The 23859-nt window shown below is 45.4% G+C and overlaps 2 protein-coding genes across 8 annotated transcripts in view; one reads left to right on the top strand and one right to left on the bottom strand.

Annotated features, from left to right (window-relative positions):
* Positions 1–478: 478 nt before the first annotated feature.
* Positions 479–8306, top strand: LOC310697989 (G-protein coupled receptor 12-like). The gene is made up of 3 exons (XM_083484571.1): positions 479–737; positions 2914–4022; positions 4635–8306. The coding sequence occupies exons 2-3, from the start codon at positions 2916–2918 to the stop codon at positions 4701–4703; spliced, it is 1176 nt and encodes a 391-aa protein (XP_083340697.1). The 5' UTR covers positions 479–737; positions 2914–2915; the 3' UTR covers positions 4704–8306.
* Positions 8307–10278: 1972 nt separating this feature from the next.
* Positions 10279–23859, bottom strand: part of LOC310698232 (actin-binding protein WASF3-like) — a 79374-nt gene continuing 65793 nt past the window's right edge. For 4 of the 7 annotated variants that reach the window (XM_083485217.1, XM_083485220.1, XM_083485219.1 and 1 more), the window contains 2 exons: positions 21040–21431; positions 10279–19803 (listed from right to left, as the gene is read on the bottom strand). In XM_083485217.1, the coding sequence (XP_083341343.1) occupies positions 19646–19803; positions 21040–21431 (550 nt within the window). In that variant the 3' untranslated portion in view covers positions 10279–19645. The remainder of the gene's footprint in view (positions 19804–21039; positions 21432–23859) is intronic. The other 3 variants (XM_083485218.1, XM_083485222.1, XM_083485223.1) reach the window with 2 other exon arrangements.

The following is a 23859-nucleotide window of genomic DNA, read 5'->3' on the forward strand; positions in this document are numbered from 1 at the left end:
TCATGCATTGGAAGTCCTTGTGCCATAACACATGTTCTAGTCTTTAAACTGCCACAAGACTGTTGCTATTGTTGAAGCAGTGCTTAACGCTCTTAGGTTGCTCTTCTCATCCCCATCAGTATCTCGGGTCCCTGCAGCTGGATCTAATTACACAACATCCATCCAGGTGCAGTTGAGCCCCAGAAGGCATCACCAGCTCGCATCCATCCTCCAGTCAAAATAATAATGATAATAATGCATTCTTTTTCATGTCCGTATTGTGTCGTTCTGCATTTCACACCGGAGAGACCTTGCAGGTTTCTCTTCGCTCAAAGCGAAGATGTGAAGCACCTGACCTTGGGAAAAGGAGGCGGGTCTCGGCAGCCTTATGAATGAAATTCCAGAGGACGAGTGTGTATGCGCGTTCGCGCGAGAGTGTGTTTATCTCCTTGCCGGTGCGTATCTGGGAGAAAAGGAGAGGAGGAGCTGAGCTAGTGTGAGAGAGCGCTTCGTTGTTATTCTGATCACAGGCTCCTCTGATTCACAGACTTGGAGCCGATCGTGAATATAAGAGAAGACTTTTGACGTCAGAGTAGAGATATCAGCAGACCCAAAGGGGGGGGGGATATTAAGAGCAACTGGGTTGGCAGAGACCTGCCAGCTTTATTAGCCATGTTAACCAGAGAATGAAGCCTTAACTCCGAGGACTGAGAAGGATTTAGCAGGGAGGACAACTGACCAAAGAATTGAAAACCAAGGTAAAAACAACAACTGGGGAGGTGGGGAATTGCATGCCTGTTTCTGAATGTCGCCTGGGGTCTGCCTGGTTCCTTCCCCACCCACACATTCTTCCATCCCGCAGTGGGCTTGGAAGGCGGGAGGCGGAGGGTGTTCGCGTTGCATGGAACAATGAAACCAGCCCAACGGCTTGGCTACTGTTTTCTAAATTGTTCTTTGGTGGGCTCTGTTAAGTTGTATTATGGGGGCAGCCGCAAGAGTCAAAAGCAGCGGCTGCAGCAGCACAGACCAAACGCTCAAAGGGTGACCTTTGAATGGCTCTCGGGTTCTTTGTTCACAGCACTAAAACCTGACAGGAGAGCGCGGTGCTTGTAGAAGGAAGGGGTGATGGGTTGGAGTCTCACAGACTGGAAAGGTTGTGCGCGGGTAACTGTGCGATTGTGTCTGTGCGCGCGCGCGTTTGGGTTGTTGTGGTTTTTTTTTTTCGCGGCAGCTGAGCTTCTGCGGTTGTTCGCAAGCGGCTTGTGTCATTCCCCAAAAAAGGAGGGGTCGGGGCGGGAACTGCAAATTAAACTGGCTTCGCTTCGGTGCGGCAGTCTTACTATTCTAACGGTAGCTGGATGTGTTATGTTATTTGAGTGAGAAGGTGCTTTGGAATCATGCAAATAGATATCCGGAGAGGACTAGACTACAAATTATATCTGCCTATATATATAGCTAATTAGAGAGCGATAATTCTTTCTCATTCAAGTCAAAAGGTATTATTATTATTATTATTATTATTATTATTAGCAGCAGCTCTGGGAAAGACCAAGCCAAGAAATTCTAGCCCCGCTATATAACGCTATGTAAGTCATTGGTGTCCCATTTTCCTTCCCTCCCCACCATGTAGCCGCAGCACCCAACATACAACTGATGATGCAAGCGCCTCTGCATCCTAACAGTGTTTAGGGTGGGTGTGTGGGTGTGGAGGGGGGTAGGAAACATTTTGGATGCACAACATGGCACTCTGATTTTGCTCATTTTTGTGAGGGGCATGAGCGGCGGGGAATGGAGATAATTTACAGTAAATTAAAAATGCCCACTACCCCGAAAATCAGCAGTCCTCCTATGAAGGACTCTTCACCTGGGGTTTGGGGAGAGGAAGTAACCAAGCAGGTTACACTCAGCTAAGTCTGCACGCACAGACATACGCCCAGAATACTGGTCATTGCTTGCAGGGAAGGGACTGGTTTTTCCTTTTGCAAAGGTGCCCTTTTCAAAGCTGCTGTTGTGTTCCCGCGAGTGCCTCTGGCGCCTGGCTCCGGAGTTTTTAGGGTAACAGCTTTTAATACAGGCTGAGGAGCGCGTCGTCTTCCGTGCCTCCACCTTCGCGGCTCGGGAACCGATGTGTGTTTCCTGGGGCAGAGAAACTAGGGAGCATCCACGCTGATTATAAGATGCCTTCTCAGCCGCAGGGTTAAAGGCTGATGGTTCCTTTCGTTGGCAATGGGACAGGGTGGCTGGTTTGGTGTCAAATCCAGGTGGAATTGACATTCCCTACCCCGCCTCCCCATCCCAAGAAATGGGACTGGGATATATTGGGTCATAGGAACAAAGGCATCTGCTTTCCATTGGCGGTGGATCTCCAGGGTTCCCGGCCTTTCCTAGCCCTGCCTGGAGACGCGGAAGTTTGAGCCTGGGACTTCTGCGTGCAAAGCAGATGCTCTACCACTGAGCTAAGTTACTTCCCCATGCTTATGGAGCTGCCTTTACATGGAGTCAGGTGCTGACCACTGGTCCATCTAACTCAGTATAGTCCTTACTGTCTGGAAGCGGCTCTCCGGGATTCCGGACAGGGGTTATCTCCCAGCTATACCTGGAGATGCTAGGGATTGAAGCTGGGACATCCTCCAGACAAAGCAGGTGCTCTGTCGCGGAGCATCCTCTCCGTTCGAGTTTGAATGCACACTAGTGAAACCCAAACCTGAGCTCTGTGGATGCAAACACCGCTAATGGCCCTTCCCTCCTCCCTTCCACGTGCGGACCTGGGGGTGGGCGGGTGGCCGCCACACTTGACACACGCACCCCAAAGCCTGCCAGCTCCTCCTTGACCTTCTCCCAGGGACCGCCCGCCCCCCGCCCCCCGCCCCCCGCCCCCCGCCCTGCCTTCTCCCCTATAACTGTCTCCCGTTGCCTTTCTCTTCCACTCTTCAGTGATGCTCGGTCACCCTACAGCAGCCGCAGCAGCCATGGAAGAGAACTTGCTGATGCAGCAGCAAAGTCTGGAGCAGCAGCAGCAGGAGCAACTCTTAGCGCTCCTCAACGCCTCCTCCCGGCCCTTCGCCAGCCTCTGGCCGCCGTCGGTCGCCTCTGCCACCGCGGGGAGCCCTTTGGATCTGTCTCCAGCGTCAGGAGACAGCGGGGATGTGGCCGCGGCGGCCGTGGCGGTCAACCCGTGGGACATCCTGCTGTGCGTCACGGGCACCGCGATGGCCTGCGAGAACGCCTTGGTGCTGGCGGTGCTCTTCTACACTCCCGGTCTGCGCGCACCCACATTCCTGCTCATCGGCAGCCTGGCTCTAGCCGACCTGCTAGCCGGCCTGGGGCTCATCGTCAACTTCAGCGTGCAGTACCTGCTGTCCTCGCCAAGCGAGACTGCCCTGCTGAGCGCCGCCGGCCTGCTGCTGACTGCCTTCTCCGCCTCGGTGTGCAGCCTACTAGCTATCACCGTCGATCGCTACCTGTCGCTCTACAACGCGCTGACTTATCACTCGGAGCGCACGTTGACCTTCACGGCCGCTATGCTGGTGCTTGTCTGGCTGTTCTGCCTGGGCATCGGACTCCTGCCCCTGCTAGGCTGGAACTGCCTGCGGGAGCCCAGCACCTGCAGTGTCCTCCGGCCCGTTACCAAGAATAACGCCACTGTGCTGGCCGTCGCTTTCCTGCTCATTTTCGCGCTGATGGTGCACCTCTACCTGCAGATCTGCAAGATCGCCTTCCGGCACGCCCAGCAGATCGCCATCCAGCACCAGTTCATCGCCACCTCTCAGGCCACCTCCACCCGCAAGGGGATCGCCACGCTCTCGGTCATCTTGGGCACCTTCGCCCTCTGCTGGATCCCGTTGGCCGTCTATTCCCTGGTGGCTGACTCCAGCTACCCAGCCGTCTACACCTATTCTCTGGCCCTGCCGGCAGCGTTCAACTCGCTCATCAACCCCATCATTTATGCCTTCAGAAATCCAGACATCCAGAAATCCCTCTGGGTGGCCTGCTGCGGGTGCATCAGCTCCGGCTTCTCCTCTCGGCCCAGGACATCCAGTGACGTATGACAAGGGGCTATGGTTGTTTTTATGGTTTTGGAATCTTAGTTTCTCTCTCTCTCTCTCTCTCTCTCTCTCTCTCTCTCTCCTCTCTCTCTCTCTTCTTTCTTTCTTTCTCTCTCTTTCTTTCTTTCTTTCTTTCTTTCTTTCTTTCTCTCTCTCTCTCTTTCTTTCTTTCTTTCTTTCTTTCTTTCTTTCTTTCTTTCTTTCTTTCTCTCTCTCTCTCTCTCTCTCTCTCTCTCTCTCTCTCTCTCTCTTTCTTCTCTCTCTCTCTCTCTCTCTCTCTCTATTTCTCTCTCTCTCTCTCTCTCTCTCTCTCTCTCTCTCTCCTCCTTTTCCCCTTCCTCGCCTTTGTATGATCCCCCAGCACCAGCAGCTGCAGTAGGGGGCGGGGAGGGGAGAAAACAAAACGGGGGAGGGACGGGACCCCTACCCAACCTTCTTAGGAAAAGAAAGCAGGGTGTCAGTGTCAAGGCTCTCCAGATGGTTATTTTCTTATGCCTGTTTTTATTTTGATAAACCATACACAAGTAAGATGTGCCTGACATGCTCCCCCCTCCCTCTCCCCGCAAGCGACCGGGCGATATTTTAATTTTATTATTTCTTTGTGTTTAGGGAGGGAGGCCTGGCGAAAGACTCGGACATTTGCCAAAGTCTGTGGCCAATGTGGAACACCAAGTGTAAACTGCAAGATAATGTTTCAAAACATAACAAATCTTGTTCTGCTTTCTTTGTTTACTTTTTCGCCTCTAAAATTTCTTCTCCTTTGATTGAAAGCAGGATTCTCAGGAAAGGCGTTTGCGGGGAGCGGGCGGGGGTTTCTTCTGCTTTTTTTTTTTAAAAAAAATTGCCTGATTTTATTCTGCGGGTACAAGTTTTTTAAAAAAATGGGTCATGTGAATTCAGCCTCTGAGTTTCTTTTAGTTAGTTGTGGAGACTGGGGCGTAAGAGGAGGTTTTGCCTTGACTCCGGGGTCTAGGGCAGCTCAGGGCTCTTCTCTGAATGAAGCACACGTTTTCGAAACAGGGCGTGAATGTAAGCGCGGGAGCAGGAAGCCAGACGCAAACAGTTAAATGTTTGCTTCCCTTTATTGATGTCGCATATAAAGATAGCAAAACCAAAACCAAAATTATAAACAGATAGTTTGCAGGAATATTTCCAGAGAAAAACGTGGGCTGCTCCGTTTGGAGTTTCCATTTTTATCCTAATCAAATTTTGATCCTCTATGCAATATCAATAGCCATTTAAAAAACAAATAAACCGAGACGTCGTGGGATGAGTGGAATCTGCCAGATTCCTTCTCATCCCAAAGATGTGTCAGCACCATCAGGACTGGACAGCTCCGCGGAAGTCGCAATCAAACAGTAAAATGCTACCCGCGTAGAGACTTGTTTAAAAAGCACACAGGCTTCTGTTTTGAAAAAAAAAAAAGATAGCGTGTAGTGTGGATTTATTAGCCCCGGGCAAAGGAGATGGGCCGGGTTGAGTCAGATAAAAATAACTGCCATTACTCGTCATTGCCTCCCCACCTTCCCTCCAGCCCTCATAAAGATCGCACAACTCAACAACTCATGAGTTGACTGAGAAGGTTGAATGGCTGTTCCATTATCCTACTGTGGAGCCAGTACTCTAAGGGAGTCCACAGGAATGAACGCACCTTAAATTCGTGTATCACTGTGTGAGATTATAGAGTAACCATTTATTTCCTGCAAAGTTCTTTATTTATTTGGACTTAAAAGTGACCCCAGAGATAATTGGGGCTACACAGACTGACCTAAAATGGAAAGGAAAGAGCAGATGTGGGAGAATAGGGTTGATATGATTAGGAAGCCCAGTTAGTTAACTTTAAGTTTTAAGGAAGATGAGAGGTACTACTCTGCAAAACTACCAACCCTATTTAGTAGGAGGGAAGGAGATGAGAGACTGGGGCCTTCAGCTTCGCCAGTCGTATTGTTCTGCATACCTGAAGCTACTAAAGTAACATGTCTGAATAGGCACTCTTTGCTAAACTCTTTTCCTCTGTGTATGATGTCATTTGTGATGTGAAATCAGGCAGGGGGACATAAAGTGACCTTTATAATGGGATGTAGCGTGGCCAAGAAAGGGAATGCAGTCGGGTCATTTAGGAAAGAGAATTAAAAGCCCTATGGAAGAATCAGTGAGATTAAGCCAGAAAACAACTGTGGTGATAGAGACTGCAATTCACCCAATGGCTTGCATGACTTACTTGTGACAGATGCAATCCTGCACCGTTAAAGTTAAAAGGAACTTTGCTATTGATGACAATAGGGACAGGATTGTTCCTAAGTGTGTTGCTCTTCTGTGTATGTTTGTGTGTGTGTGTGTGTTTAGGTCAGCCAGCAATTTGAGGCTTAGATGTAGTAGACAAGATATAGCCACACAGAACATTATTTTCTTCTATTTTCTGCTATGCTGTATCTTCACCTTATGCATGCACACAAGTGCAAAAATGCAGAAATGTGTCTCTTATGTTTGAATAATTCCTTTTGTAGCATCCACAAGCAAATTCCTCAATGATACTTATGTCAAAATTTTGATGCCTTTGACAGACTAGGTTTCAGCTGCATATATGCATATTTTTTTGCTTTTCAGGATGTTTTTCTTGTGCCCAAATTTTGTGCAGACCTGCAATATTGCATCCCTGTGGTGTATGCATTGGTCAGACACATGCAAAAACAAAACCCAACCTCAACTGAGTCAAGAAGATATTGCATCACTGTGGGAATCTCTGTTTACTTTACTTTTTCATGTTTATTTGTTTTGTTCATAAAACTTATCCCAAAAATTACTTTGTGCAAACCAAGAGATTTGCTGGGTTACAACCTAGAAATGCAGTACAGCTCAGTCTGTGCACCGGTGTTTCCTTACTAATCCACACAAAAAATGCTAAGGGAAACCTATGCAGCAGATGTGGTTTGCCTTAGTAGGCATCCCTTTGTGAATGTAGCTACCCACCCCAAAAGAAAGATGCACAATTTTTAGATGGTTTTTAAAACCAGGTTACATAACACTTATCTGCTCTACATTTATTAATTCTAGTTTGATTAGCAACTCCTGAACATAAATACACGAATTCTTTCCAACCACCACACCACTCCCTCCACCCCAACACTTTTATCTCCTTACAGGAATGTTGCTTTACACAGTTCATTCTTCGTTTTCTAAGTTGAATAAAAATAAAACTTTTGTGAAACTTGTGCATCTTACCTACCTGAAGGTCTTAGAAAGAAAAACACCTTTGACTTGAATGACTGTTGTAGAAGAGCTTAGTTGTGTACGCACACTGGAAATAGGTGTGATGTGGAAAGTGGGTGTTGTTGTATACAGATTACCCCTTATGGTATAGGTGGGAACTTCAGGCCTGGCCCTCAAATCTCTCCCTAGGTTACACTTCTCACTAGCCCTGCTGCACACCCTTAATGTTTTTCTCTGGCTGGGATGTGTCCTAGAATCATAGAACTGTAGAGGTGGAAGGGACACCAAATATCATCTAATCCAACCCCATGAAATCCAAGAATCTTAGCTAAAGGATCCCTGGCAGGTAGCCATCCAATCTTTATTTAAAAACCTCCAATGAAGGAGAGTCCACCACTTGCCAAGGTAGGCTGTAACACTGTCAAATAAGTTCACACAGTCAGAATGTTTAGTTAGACTCTCCTTTCTTGTAATTTGTACCATTGAACTCTGATCATGCCTCTTGCTTGTCTTGACAGGATAGAGAGGGGTGTCTGAGTCTCTGTGTAGAAACAAGCAGAATGTAGAAAGGTAAAATTTGCATTTGTTCCTCCACTCACTTTTGCCTCAGGTCCCTCCAACAACCAGCATGGTCTCACTGTTCCCCTGGGGGCCAGTGAAAAGACAAAACAGTGTGGGGAAGCCATTCTTTGGCGCAAGAAGTGCTACTTGTTGAATGGAATGTCCACACGTTTACCCTCCAAAGAGATATAAATGTACAGCAATCATTCCATTTGGCGAAACCAAGTCCCTGCAATGCACTTTATAGATGAGTGGGGAAAAACAGAAAACCAATGCTATTATTGCACTGTATGGTGTATTAAACTGATACATTCATCTGTTAAGAGTAATTTATTTTTATTACTGTACATAAAATGCTAAAGTGATTTGTCAAAACGATACTTAAAATTATTTTTAAAAGAAGATTAAAGAGAGATGTTGACTTCTGGGGCATTGGCCCTGATATGTGCCAATATTCTTGTGTCTTTTGCTTTTTTAGATTTGTCTTAATAAATGTCAGCAATGATCTTGTGCTTGAGTCGTTTCCTTTATTATAAGGCTGCAGAGTGTGTGCACCACAGCATCCAGTGTGGTCCATCAGCCATATAGAGTTACCTGCCAGGTGACTGACAACCTACACTGCTTCTGCAGGTCCATGCAAGCAAAAATCCCCAGGAACTTTATCCTGCTCCCAGTAGGATATGTTCAGTTTTATGAGACACAAACTCCGTAAGCCTGCCACAGAGTTTCCAGCCCAAGATGAAAATGTGACAGACTGAACTTGGGGCCTTTTGTTTGCAATCATATTCTCAACTATTGGTGAACTACAACCCTTCTGCCAGGGAGAGCCCTGTCTGTAAAGACAGCCCACTCTATGTTGAAGGCAGACAGCTGATTTTAACACACACACATACTGGTCAAATGCATTGCCTTATTTTCTCCAGAGGAGAGAAATGGCAGCCATTCTCTTGTATGGATTAGGTAGGTAGCCTTCAGCCCCTGCTGATCCCAGGGCATTTTTGGTGGGCAGATTATTTTCCATGGCCCCAGAGCTTTTTAGTCATTTTAGGCCATGGGCTTGGTGACAAGTGAGACTCAAACCATAGGCCCCATGGCTTGGCCACAACAGAGCACATGGCAAAAAGACAGGACTCTGCAACAACAGTAATTTATGAACTTGAAGTCAGTAGCATTTGATGTGGGGTGGGAGCAGAAGGATGGTAATCCGAGGCCAATGATAGGTTACCTTGTTGTTGTTGTTGTTAGATTAGCAATTTCACTTATGAATGAAAAACTGTCAGGTGCATGACATCTGGGCCCACTGATTTGTTAGTTTTCAATCTGTTGATTTGCCAATGAGCCCTATAGGTTAAGAATATAAGAAGAGCTTGCTGGATCATGCCAATGAATGGCCCATCTAGCTTTGTAGGTATAAGGATGTGGCATGTCTCCAGTTTTGTCAGAAGAGTGCCACAATTTGCACAGTGGGTTGAATTGCAGGCCACTGGAGTTCCTCACAATATGAGCTGGGGTGCAATCTGTCCAAACTTAAAAAAATAATTAAGCCCTACTGATTCCAATAGGGACGTGGGTGGCGCTGTGGGTTAAAGCACAGAGCCTAGGACTTGCCGATCAGAAGGTCGGCGGTTCGAATCCCCGTGATAGAGTGAGCTCCCATTGCTCAGTCCCTGCTCCTGCCAACCTAGCAGTCTGAAAGCACGTCAAAGTGCAAGTGGATAAATAGGTACCGCTCCAGCGGGAAGGTAAAAGGTGTTTCTGTGCATTGCTCTCGTTCGCCAGAAGCGGCTTAGTCATGCTGGCCACATGACCCAGAAGCTGTACGCCGGCTCCCTCGGCCAATAAAGCAAGATGAGCGCCGCAACCCCAGAGTCGGTCACGACTGGACCTAACGGTCAAGGGTCCCTTTACCTTTACTTTACTAATTCCAATGGGAACATAAAAGTACTTCCTTACTCCCTTCTGTTGAAATCAAGTGACTCTGTCAAAGTACTGGATCCTGGTCAGATTTTTGTGGCTTCTGGAATCTGCACTTTTCTAATCATCTCAAATTCGATGTCCATGATTTCAATGGGACCACCTTTGCATTTTAACTGGCAGATTTAGATAAATGTAAATAGCATCAGCTGGGGTGTGTGTGTGTGTGTGTGTGTGTGTGTGTGTGTGTGAGAGAGAGAGAGAGAGAGAGAGAGAGAGAGAGAGAGAGAAATTAAAAGGGTAGTAATATACCAGTGATTAATTGTTATTAAGTTATCAGAGCTCTCATGCATGAGCTCACAAAATCATCCCCCTACCAGGTTCCCTCCAGATGTTTGAACTACCACCAGCCCTGGCCAGAACAACTGTGCTGGCTGGATTTGATGGAAGCTGCAGCCCAAAATGTTTGGAGGAAGGCTGGACAAGGTTTTGCCCACTGTTTAAAAGTAATGGAAATATCAAAAGGGGGAGCAGAGAGAAGAAAAAGCAGTGGCCACACAGACAAATCGTCTTAAAAGCTTTATTTATTTCTATTACTAACATGCATAAAGTGTCAACAGCTTCAGATTATGTTGTACAACATTTCTTGAAAAAATAAAAAGTCCAATGAAGCATTACTAGCAGTTCCCCCCACCCATCCCACAGTATCTTGCACAGATTGTGTTTTTTCCCCTCTACAGGCAGGAAAATAATAAAGTTCCATTTTGCAACCATAAACTTTGGTCCTGATTTTGTCAGCACTGACACAAGCAGAACCTACAACATCGGGAACCCTTGCTTTACAAACAGCAAACTGTACGGCAGATAGATACTAGTAGCAAACATATACTGATCTACTGACTAAATGCACATGTTTAGAACACCCCATTAGACTGTGAAAAGCTTCTCATTAGTGCTGCTGCTTTGCCAGCTCTATAATAATGCACATGAATCAAATTATCAATACCTTGAAGCATGTACAAACTTCATGTTTCTCTGGCTGAACAGAAATCAAACGTACGTGTGTGTGTGTGTGTGTGTGTGTGTGTGTGTGTGTGTGTGTGTGTATAAACACTCATTTCCAAAAAAGAAATAGTATAAAGTATTATATGAGCAGAAGAGAGAGCAACAAAACTCTGAAGATCACTTGCACTGGTTGGTGGGTGTCCCTTCAGGAACCCAAGTGGAGGATAGGTCTCAACAGCAATTAGCCATGAAAGCTAGAGTGAACTTTCATTTTTAGAGGCAGTATACCTCTGGATACCAGCTGCTAGGAACATAAGATTGGGGAAGGTTGTTGCCTATGAGCTTCCCTGAGGCATCGCCAGGTGGTGTGGCTGTACTGGCTAGGATGCACAGCAGAGACAACCAAAATGGTACCCTCCAGATGTTGTGGTCTACAATTACCATCATCCCCGACCAGCAGGGCTGATGGAGTGCACAGCAACTGAAGAGAACCATGTTGGTTACACACTTGATATAGAGTGTTCACATTCAGAGTGTATTACCCAGAGATCTTCTCTACTCACCTATGTTGGTGTGTCAGCATCACAACAGAAGCTTAGGAAAGCTCAGGGGGGGAATGGGAGGCAAGCATGGCACTCTAAGAGCATGCAGTGAAGGAGAACAATGACTTAAGGCTTGGTGGGACTTTGAGATCTTGCTTCCTCTGAAAGCATGGCCAATCCTGCTGGGATTCAGCAACTGCACAGCTGAGCCCACAGTGCCAGTCTTGCTGTTGCCATGTTTCTCAAGGCACTGATACACTGTCAGATCCTTCTCAAGAGGAACTTTAAAACTATTTGCTGTCAGGGGCATAGTGACACAGGTCATCCATTTCTTTCCAAAGGGCTGAAAAATCTTGGCTTCCATTAGCACGCACATACATACATACATACATACATACATATTGGCAGGTATAATTGTGTGCATGGCAAGTCCCCACCTTTTTAATTCCTCCAGTCCCCATTCCCAGGGACCAGAGGGATTCTGGACATCAACACACTGGCCTGAATTGCTTGCACTTCTCTCTTCCAGCCAGTGGCTCAGGTAGCAAGGAACTGGCACATGGCATTAATGGCTCATGCTCTACAACAAAGCAAGGGGACAGCATCTCCCAAAAGAAGGCAACTGCCAGCAAGACTACTCACTGAACACAATAAGCTGGAAGACAGTGAATTTGGTAGCATCCCTACTTAGAGCAGAGATGGTTGGAGCAACATCTCGCATTCCCATGAAGTCCAAAACCCAGTCTCCTATTATAGGGATACTGAGATACACCCGTTCTCCGTGACTATAAACAACTGCATTTAAACCAAACTGCCTCGTGGACTTAAATATTTCCTTTCCTTTTAGGAACTGTGTTATAATCATGAAACTTCATCATGGGGCTGAAGGTGGAGAAGGTTTAGGGGGTGGGGTGGGGAACCTGTGGTTCTCCAGATGTTGCTTGGCTACATCTTCCATCATCCCTGTTCATAGTGGCTGGGGCTGATGGGAGTTGTAGCCCAACAGCATCCGGTGGGTCATCGGCTCTTTCCAAGCCTGCTCTTGGGAATGAGAAACCTATCAGGATAACTAACTACCTCTGCCCCCTCCTCAAGTCTTCCACTTGGTCTCAACTACATCATTTTACAATTGCAAAATAAAACCCAGATACAACCTCCCTTTTTTAAGCAGTTTCTCTCACCATGTACCATCATTTCTGCCTTGAGTTTAGTCCAGAACTACTGATCATTTATTCACAGTGACAGGATAACAAAGACTTTTACCCAAGAAGGTGCATTCTTCCATTGTCTCCCAAAACAGACAAATGCCAACAAAAAGAAAGAAAAAGAGAGGGGGGGGACACACACAGCATGTAAATCAGAGGACAACACCTTCTAAAGTGCAGTGCAGGTTCTGAAATCTTTGCTTCAAACTGCAAGTTTCTCTAAGGACAGAGCCCTTCTCTTGCCCTTTGGGGGCTAAATTCACATGACTTGGCCAACTGGTAGCAGCTAGGCCAGCACAAGCTTATCACACACATCGACAGGGTCAGCTCTGTAATGGCTGTTAAACAGCATTCTCACACATTCAGGTCAAGCTGTATTGAATATTCTCCAATTTCAGTGTTTGTTTCGAAATAGCAGATTGGGTGTTATGATGAGCTGTACTAGTTGCTGCAAAAAAGGGTTAACTTGCATTGCTGAACATTTTGCATTGCTTTGGCCCCAGTTCTCCCAGCTGCTTCCGACCCAGCAACTGCTGCTACTCAGAGGTCTCCTTATTTACTTACTTACAGGCCAAAGGAATCTTAACCTCAGTGGGATAGGAGGAGTACAGTGGAGCAACAGAGAGAAAACCACATCCTAAGCCCTGATGTCCACAAGAGCCAGATCAGGAAGCAAGGACAGTTTTTTTTTTACTTGCTTGACACATTTATATCCTAACTTTCTACTATTTAGGTCTGCAAGGCAGCTTAGAATTTTCTTTGTCTACACTCTCATCGCAGGTGGGCTTCTCTGTGTAGATCTCCCACCCATCTACTTAGCTTATGCTGATGTTTTAATTATTAGCACACATATAATAGCTGGGTTTACAAGAAAGCTTAAGCACTTAATGTACAATTAAAAATTATAACAGTCATATAGCCCACTACGGTATAGCGAAAGAACAGTAAATGAACAGCCAAGCAAGCAATCAATCCCCTCCCTCAGCTACCCTCCAAAAAACAATCAGAATGCCCTAAGGTGCTCTGACAGATGAGTGCCTTAGTCAACTATCTAAACATCAGGAGCAAGGAAGCAGAACAGAGTTCCCCAGGACATCCCACAATCTTGGTGGCAGAAGTAAAAAGCCCCTCTTCTGTGTCACCAAATGGTGGAATAATGAGGGCAAGAATTCTGCCTCTGGGGGAGATCTTAAGGTGTGGGTGGGTGCTGACTGGCCGAGGCAACTACATGATTTTATTCACATCTGCCCATGACATCATGCCAGATGTAGCAGTATGACATCATCCTTAGGATCTTGACTGCCATCAGGCCAGCTGTCTGGGAGAAGAACTGTGTGACAGGAGAACTCCTGGCCCTTTTGGCCTGGAAACTGTCACCAGCTCTGCTCCTGGATATGATGGGGGGGGGGGCAAGTAGCAGGGGCGGGGAGAAAGTGTTTCAGAGATAGTGAAGCTTGATTAAGGGCAAGATAGTCAGAACTGACACTCACTAACCCAGACAATGGAAATCTGCGCAAACCAAACTACATAGCTGCCTCATAAGAACTGTAACTCCATGAATTTGTTCTTGAGCTCAAGAGTTCAAGTTTATCTTTTCTCGCATTATCATGTCTTTTCAGACCTTGAGGGTCCACTTTAATACTGTTTTGGTAATTGTGCCTAAGAGCCTTCTAAACTAAATGGGTAGGGTATGCGTGCATGGAATGGAATGAACAAATCACACGAGACATCACCATAATGTTAAATGCCAAATGATGGTGATGATGGCGAAAGCAAGGGACAAAATAGTACCATTGAAATCAGCCTAACATCCTATATACATACACATACATACAGAATATATGACTGCAACAAACACAATACATTATTGCAACAATTCCTATATAGTGCAAAAGCCAAAGGGTGCTTTTTAGATATGAAAACAAGCAGAAAATAAAAGGAAGCCATTCTGAACCACCCTATGGCCATAAAACAGCCTGCCTATGGAGTTGCCTCTGTAAACAGCATTGCCCAGAAAGATACCATAACCTTCTCCATTGGGCAAATGTACACCTGACTGGAGCCACTTTATGCTTCCAAAAGCATTAGATTACATGCCATGGCAGTTCACAGAAGAGTTTGCCAAGTCTGCCTCTACAATCTTCACATTTGAACGGTCAGTTCCTTTACTACTTTATTGGGAATTTCATGTTGTGTATGTCACACCACCTGCTCTGCCTACTCTAGCCCCCAGCTGCGGTGCAGGATACTATATTGTAAACACCAGTGTTGAAGCAAGATTCAACTGTGAATTCACTCAGCTTCTGAACAGGGAATTGTAGAGTGGGGAGGGAGAGGGAGAGGGAGAGGGAGAGAGAGAGAGAGAGAGAGAGAGAGAGAGAGAAAGACACACACACACACACACACACTCACGATCAGGTATCAAAATGTCTGGGGTTGTTGTAATCACTCTGCTTTGGTTACTTAGAAATTCAAACAGGGTTATATGCAATCCCAAAGTGAACTTTCAAATCCACTTCACAATGTGAGGATGAAGACAAGAAGAATCTCTTGTTTGATGATGCCTGAATCTAAATACAGTTCTTCCTACCCACCCACCTTATTTCTTTCTTTCTTTCTTTAGTTATTTAATGCCTGTACAATCAGTGAGCGCCTCAATCACACAGAGCTGTGTGATGGGGATGGCAGCTGCCACTCCTGCCATGCTCAGGGGCATGCAACAGAACTCCAGGGAGGGGCCAGATGAATATTAATTACTGCCATCATGAAGCTAACAGCAAAGTTACGTCCTATAAATTTGCATTCCTGATGATGAATAGGCCAGCCTATTCAGACAGGTAAGAATGTCGGCACGGGTTTTAATTTGGTTTTTAGCATGTTGCTGATTTAATTATTAATTTAATTATTTCTGAATGTTTAAATAGTTGTTTTTAACTAATAATGCCATTGTTTTTATTATTCTTGAAAACCACTTTATGGCTTGCTGTTTGTTTTTAAAAAAGCAAAACAACCAAGTGATGTATAAATTTTGTGAAATAAATAGATAAATTAACGAGGGACTGCCAATTGAGATGGAGCAGTTTAAATATGAAATGGGCCTTATTATCTTTTTAAAGGAATTTTTGAATGCTGGGGGTTGCATAACCCTGCCTGGCTTAACTTTTGGCAGAGGCACCCAAACAGAATGAGAAGGAAGCCTTTTTTACAGATTGTATTCTTCAGCAGCTGCTCTAAACTGTGAAGCTTAATTCAGTAGTACTGTTCCCAGTATAGTTTGCTATATATAAAGGTAAAGGCACCCCTGCCCGCATGGGCCAGTCTTGACAGACTCTAGGGTTGTGCGCTCATCTCACTTAAGAGGCCGGGAGCCAGCGCTGTCCGCAGACACTTCCGGGTCACGTGGCCAGCGTGACGAAGCTGCTCTGGCGAGCCAGCACCAGCGCAGCACACGGAAACGCCGTTTACCTTCCCGCTATAAAGCTGTACATATTTATCTACTTGCACTTAAGGGTGCTTTCGAACTGCTAGGTGGGCAGGAGCTGGGACCGAAAGACGGGAGCTCACCCCGCCGTGGGGATTCAAACCGCCGACCATGCGATCGGCAAGTCCTAGGCACTGAGGTTTTACCCACAGCGCCACCCGCATCCTTTGCTATATATAATGCTGCATTAATTGATGCCTAATCCAAAAAGAGACAAATAAGAGTGACACATAAATCCTGCCACAAGAAGCTTGAATTCTGTGATAGCCAGATGCCATCAATTGATTATTTCCCCCCCTCTTACCACAAAGACCTGGGTGGGGGCAAATTGCAGTCTAAAATTTTAGTATGCAAATTAATCATTGCTTCCAACCTTGCAGAGATGGATGCCTGGTCCTGTTGGGTGACAAAGGCAGAGTGAGAAAGACTATTTAGTTTTACTTGATTTTGTCCTCTCTGTGAAGAAGTGCACAGAATCTCATGTTAGTAGGTGGAAGGTCATAAGCCAGAAGAAACATCAGTGCAGGCTGGTCCGTTAGGATGAATGGGGCCGAGCACCACCAACCTCAGTGTGCTTCCAGCCTGCATCCCTGCTTACTTACAGCTCAGCAGGGAGGGAGGTGGGGTCAGAAAGAGAATTAGTAATCTGGGCCTGACATGAGCTCTAGCTCCACCTACAGTTGGCCTCCCTGCCTTCCATCCTACCAGTCTCAATGGGCATTGGCTAACACTGAAAAACAAGGTAAGAGGCAAGCAGAGTACAGTGATGGCAAAGCTGTTTACTTTGTCTCTCAGTGGCATCATGTTTCAGAACCTCGATTTAGAAAAAAAGAATGTCAAGGGAGTTCTGCACTTGCAAGGAATCAACTGTTCAGTTAGGCAGCTTGATCCCAGAAGCTGCAGGTAGTGCAGAATGCTACAGTAAGATTGTTGACAGGAGTGAGACCTTGCTAACAGAGAGCACCTGTGCTCAGAAACCTGCTCTGGTTGCCAATTTGCTAATGGGGCCTAGTTTAAGGTGTTACTATTTGTATATAGAGCCCTGAACAACGTGGGACCAGTTTACCCGCCATATCGTTTTACCACATGTATATCCAAATTTAGTCCCAATACTTTTAATATGGATTTTCCTGGACCAGGCTCAACCTTCTGCTGAGAGAGAAATCTGTCCTCTCTGCCTCCTGCCACCCTCAGATGTTATAATGAGCGGGGGAACAAAATATTCCACATAACCTTTCCTGTTCTTGTCACATGTATGAGCAAGGCAAGCCTTTAAATGCAGCCTTTGAATTCTGATTCAGAACTCTGCCTATCTGATCAATCTTTAAGAGGAAGCTGTTCAACACCTCTGCCCAAATCAGAGCTCCTAGGACCTAGCAACTACGTTAACTAATCAACACAAAATAAAAGCTTAACAAATACATCTCTTCACTATGCAGATATATTCTTTGAAAATAAATGCTAACATATATTCTTCTAGAATAATATAGGTGAGAGGGAGAAGAAATGAACCTAACCCTTTTAATAGATGCTTCATATCAAAGCCACTATACAGTACAACAATAACCAATCACAGGGAACGCTTAGCTTATTATGATGTTGTTACATAAGGTATCATCCCTAAAGTGCACCCAGTTGTTTGCTAGACACACAATGCACAGGGCTAACCTTTGAACACTGTAGTGGTAACTTCCCAACCCCACTGCCCCAACCATTCTACGGAAATTGTTTTCTATTATTACCTATTTATCTCTAAAACGGCTAATAATCCCAAACAGCTTACAAACACAACCAACACCATACCTGACTGGCCCACCACCTTATTTCCCCCACATTTTCTATCCTGATATCACAGAGGAGGGTCCGCAATTCTATGTACCACCAACTCCACGGTGATTGCTCCGCTACTCTTTGGCAAGGGTGAGAAGAGGGGCCCCAACCTCCTCTGCAGCTGAGATTTGGGGAGGGGAGAGCCCTTTGTCTGCAACCCCAAGCTGAAGGGGAAGTATTGAAACGGATGTTTGAGCAATGCTTGGAACAGAAGTTACAAGCATCAGAGCCAAGACAAAACCGAGATTTCCCTCTGGTTTCAGAATGGAAAGATGGAGGCACTTGGCAGTGATTCTCAACCAAGAAAAACTGACTTTGGAAAGGTGGATACATTATGCAAAGCAAGCTATTTTACCATTTTGACCTTTCATTTTTGTTTGTTTCTGTTTACCATGCCAAGGGCCAAACAGTGATGCCACATGCAAACAGCACTTTGTCACAACTTGGGGACAGTGTTTAATAAGGAACTGGCCATAAATTCAACTTCAGTTACTCTTCATGTGCAGTGCTTTCTAATTTGAGTTTACCCTGAAGTAAGTCCTGCTATAATCAGTGGGACTGGCTTTCAGAAAAGTGCAGATATAATTGTAGCTCAAGCCCCAAGCACTAAACCATTAAAAAGAATAACAATAAACACAGTTGGGGTGGTTTGTTTTTTTTTTTTAAAAGGAACAGTTAAAGCAATGAAATCACAGGTTGTATTCAGGGGAATGGTTGCCTAAACAGGTGTTTTAGTGGATCAGAGTTCACTTTGTCACATGCATGATATGATCACTTCCATGTTCTTATCCCTTAGTACAGACAGAATAAAGTGGTTGTTGTCTAACACGGTGCACTTACTAGGTTCTGCAATGCCTTATATTTAGTAAAACTGCCTATATCATTAATACCACAATGACTCTGAATACCAATTACTGGGAATCACAGGAGGGCAGAGTGCTATTGCCCTCAAGTCCTGCTTCTGGGCTTCCCATAAGCATCTGATTGGCCAGTGTGAGATCAGAGTGCTGTACCAGATGGGCCACTGGTCTGATCCAGCAGGCTCTTCTTATGTTCTTATAATGACTTATATTCACTCAATTGGCTCTGGTATTGACTGGCAGTCTGCACAGTGAAATACACCTTACTGCTATGTTTTAACCCTACTTTGTTTAACCCATGCATGTGATGAAGTGACCTTTGACACCTGAAAGCTGACATCATGATAATTTAAAGTGCCACAGAACTCTGTTGCTTTTGTCACAATAGACTAACATGGCTACTTCTCTGGAACTTGCCTCTAAAATGTTAAGCCATAGAGGAAATTTTACAAGCGTGTAAAAGCACATTCCTCTAACCCATGACACCACACGGCAGTACTCTACACAGATAGAAGGCTTCCCACTCATACCCAGGAGCATAGAAAGTGCATCTGCTTAAATAAGCTTAAAACTTTGTCTCTTGTGTTTGACTGCTCCCTCAATCTGCATGTTATCTCTGAGACCATATCTTAAGCTGTAATAGACCACAATGACAACCGAACCAGGAGTGAGTTGTGGTTGTTGTTGTAGCTTTTCCAGGACTTTCAAAGCCAAAGATTCCATTTCTCACACCTGGAGGAAAAAATGGTCAACTGCTGGTCTACCACCCCCAAATGCTTTTTTTCCAAAAGACAAAAGTCACTAATGCACACTTGCCCACAAAGAGGCCACCTTAAAAAAATTTCAACAGTGCAACATGGCATGAAAGCAAAGCTCACTGAACATGAGCTGCTGGCAGCAGCTGGAATTTACCCGCAGGGGCACCCGATCACACACATACACACACCTGGCTGTGGAAAGGTGGCAAAAAGAACTTGGGGGAATCCTCCCCAAGGCAGCTCTCTGCCCCTTCTCAATCTGACCATTCATTCTCGTCCAGCTCCGAGTCATCATCTGATTCACTGTACTCGACGGCGATTCTGCGGGAGAGGATTGTCGCCACGTCGTTGCCCACTGGCTCTTTCTTTGCCTCTTGCTCCCATTGTTCTTGGACCTTCCGGAGTTGAATCCCTGCATTTGCAAAGGAAGAAATACTTTGGAGGACTGGCTTCTGAGCAGGTGTGTTGCTGGGACCTGACTTCACACTGAGACTCCAAGCCATGAAAGACAATCCCTGTTCCCTTCCCAAGTCCCAACTGGGGTCCCAGCAGCAACACTGAGCTTAGAAACAAATCTGTAGAGCTGGAAGGCACCCAAAGGGTCAGTAAATCCAACACCCTGAAATGCAGGAATAGATCACCTTGAGAAGCCCAGCACAACAGCAGGGGCAATCCCCACCAACCTCTAGTTCCAAATTTGGAGCTGGGCTTGTTTTGCTGTTAGGAAGCTTGAGCATTATCCACCCATTTTTCCTTGCTGAAGGCAGAGGAAAATCTGGGGCTTGTCTTGGCACCTGGTGCCAAAGGGCCTGATTACCTAGACACCCACCTCTAGCTTCCATTTCCAGCTTGGAGCTACAGAGGTTGGACTGAGATTTCCCCTGCAGTTGCACTGAACCCTCCACAGCTCAGCACAAACAATGGGCATTGCTTCCTCCCCAATTGTAGAGGGAAATGGAGCTTCACTTCTCCTCCTAGCCATGGAAAGGTGGGAGTAGATGGAATTGTGGGACAGTGATCAATTTGTACAGGCCTGGCCAAAACAAATCTCCATCCCTTCCCAGTCACTTTATTTGTTTGATACTAATTAATTCTTCATTCGTTAAAGGGCAGCCAACCTTTTGGGACCATTGGGCACCTTTGGAATTCTGAAAATGTGGTGTGGGCACCAGCCACAAAAATAGCCGCCATAGAGCATGGCATAAAAGAAAATGACTACCACAACTAAAACAGCAGAAAAAGAGGCATGACCACAAAATGGAGTGGGCTTGGATCCCATTAAGGGGATAAAATACATCTACATCAGTCATCATACACCATGCTCACTCACAAAGACAAGCACTCTATAAGTCTCCTGTTTAAGGAGAACGAGAGGTCAAGCCAATGCAAACAGGAACTGAGGGGGAAGGGCAGCCAGCCTCTCACAAATGGTGGATTTGGATGAGATATTTACTGAGACCTTTCATGGGCACCATGGAAGGTACTATTGGAAGCACTGATGCCTGTACATGCTGTTTGGATGAGCATTGTTTAATGGCTTCCAATCACTTTATTTTTACCCTTTAGAACTTCAAAAGCAAACAAATAAATAAAAATGTGGACTCTTTGTGGGAGGGAATATGGTCATACAGAAAAAGCCGGTGCTCACCTCTACGAATTGCAGCAAGCAGGTCGCTCCTGGCATCACTCATTGGTATCAGCGGGAACTGAGGCTTCCGTGGTTCAACCGTCATGGCTGGGGGAGAGGCCAAGTGAGCTGGTGAGGTGGTAATCGTTGGGGGTCCAGGGGGAGGGGGCGGAGGTGCAACGGGGGGCCCCATTGGGCCAGTCTGAGGGGGAGAAGCAGAGTAGGGGCAAGGTGGGGCCGGTGGAGGGGAAGGTGCGTAAGAGGAGTGAGCAGCAGTGGCAGCTGCACTGGGCGCCATAGTGGGAGGGGCAGAGATAGGGCTGTCAAAGGCAGTTTGAGCGGAGGGTATCACCGGGGGAGGGGGAGGGGGAGCAGGTGGCACAAAGTACTCGGCCATTGGCACTTGCTGGGGGCTGAAACGAGAAAGGGAAAGAGACAATTTGAAACAGACTCTGGTCCAATCAAACATGGCACACATACAAAAACTACAAGTTAAACTTAATATATAGGTTGGCATCAGATAAATGCTAGATTACGTGGATCGAGTAAAGTGAATTACAGACACATCTTTTGGAACTCTCTCAGATACAAACATTTTGAAAATCTGTTTCAAAAGGCTAATGTTTCTAATATTGTTCACTGTTAGAACTGAAAATATTTCTACTTTGTTATCTGGAAGGTGTTATCTTTGGAAATGATCGAAAAATAGTGATCAACCTTATAACTGCTAAGATAATAGCTAAAAATGGAGGAGGGAGGTTTTATCTCCTAATATATGTTAAGGGTTTTTGGGGGGAAACACACCCTGGTCTATAGTAACAGTTGATTGAGTTAACTGATTATAAAATAATACACATAAATCAACCTAAATAAATCAACCAGTGTGGTGTAGTGGTTAAGAGCGGTAGTCTCGTAATCTGGGGAACTGGGTTCGCGTCTCCGCTCCTCCACATGCAGCTGCTGGGTGACCTTGGGCCAGTCACACTTCTCTGAAGTCTCTCAGCCTCACTCACCTCACAGAGTGTTTGTTGTGGGGGAGGAAGGGAAAGGAGAATGTTAGCCGCTTTGAGACTCCTTTGGGTAGTGATAAAGTGAGATATCAAATCCAAACTCTTCTTCTTCTTCGTCTTCTAATAGGTTTTGGAAGAATTTGTGTGTTTTTTTGTAATGTTTAGGAACAAGAAGTTTAATGATACTGCTCAACCTTATGTTGTTTCAACCTGCTGTAATTGTTTGATTATTTCTTTATGGATATTTTGTTTTACTTTATTGCATGTATAATAAAATGGAAACAAAAACAAATGAGCAGCTCAAGTCACAGAATTAGGCTATTTTAAGTTTAGTCCTTCTTAACTGTGCACAATTTTGGAGCTAGAGCTATGGTTAAAGGCAGCTCCTCCCTCCAAGTAAGCAAACTAGAGCAGATACAGTCCCACATACATGGGAATTTTCACAGTACTCAGACATGGCAGGCACCCAGATACAGAATGGCAACCAGTACTAGTGCAAGAAAGTCCAGTTGCTAACAAACTCCTGTGCTGAGCTTGCCCAACTCATGACCCACCAAGATGTGCAAAAACCTTTTGTTATCCTAGGCAAGCAGTTAACCAGTAAAGACTGAGGGACCATAGTAAACTAGACTAAAACCTCTTAATTTTTTGGAGAAGGGGTAAAAGGGAAATGCTACTGCATGTTATGTATGCTGCCTGGAAGTGGCTTTCCAGGGTTTCAGGCAGGGGACTCTTCCAGTCCCCTCCAAAAATGGGGACCTTCTGCATGCTAAGCAGATGCTGCACCACTAAGCCATGGCCCTTTCCCAATTAATGCAATAATTAGGTTGCATAAAACCATTTCATGTTGGTTATCATTAACCACTATACCTTCTAACAGGAGCATCTAAGGAGATTTAAAAAAATAAAAAATGACACACACACCAGAAAAGTCCTGCTGAATCAGTCCAAAGGGCCATTTAGTCCACCATATTGATCTCACAGATCTCACAGCAAGCAGGATCTGCGTGCAACAGCACTCTCCCCACCTGTGATTCAGATGAGCTTCCCAAATGTACTCACTACTATCAAATCTCATGCTCAGATGGCATACATGTTTAATACTAATTGTGTCTGTTTGGACAACAATCTGAATGGTGAAAAACTGACTGGGGAATTCAATAAAACCCCTTTCCAGACAAAAATCTCATAGGAGAAGTAACTGCTCTCTCGCTGTCTGCTGTCCATAGTCCTGAAAAAGACAGTCCATTGTTTGCACACATAGGGCTCATTCACACTTACCTTTCCTCCATACTTTCCAGGCATGGACTGCACTTTAAAGCTCCATATCTGAGAACTCCCCGCTTCCCCACCCCCGGAGATTTCCCTGCAAAAACCCACTCTTTACCAGTGAATCAGAGCAAATAGCAATCCACGGGAAACCGGAATTGTTGCACTTCAGCTTTAAAGAACAGGTTTTTGCAGGGGAAAGTCCTGAGAGGAAAAGGACACTTGGACATGGAGCTTTGAAGCAAGGACCTGTTGCTGTAAAGTGCAGGGCAAAAGGTAAGTATGGATAAGCCCTTTGTCTAGAAGTGCTATTTCACATTTTACAGATCATCCAGCTATAGTTGGCAGCCTATTGCATTTCTGTATTTTCTATGCAGCCCCCTTGGTCTTTTTTCAAGCCTGGCTTTTGAAGCTCATTACATATCAGCCCTTAGCCATTGATCCTACAAGGACTTGCACATGGTTTAATTTTTCCAATGGGGATACCTCTTCTTCCAAAGGAGGAAAAAAATAATTTGCAAGAATTTACATGCCAACTTACTTAACAATGAGGGAGTAAATT

Source organism: Podarcis liolepis (genome assembly GCF_965112155.1).
Source record: "Podarcis liolepis genome assembly, chromosome: Z".
Classification (NCBI taxonomy): domain Eukaryota; kingdom Metazoa; phylum Chordata; class Lepidosauria; order Squamata; family Lacertidae; genus Podarcis; species Podarcis liolepis.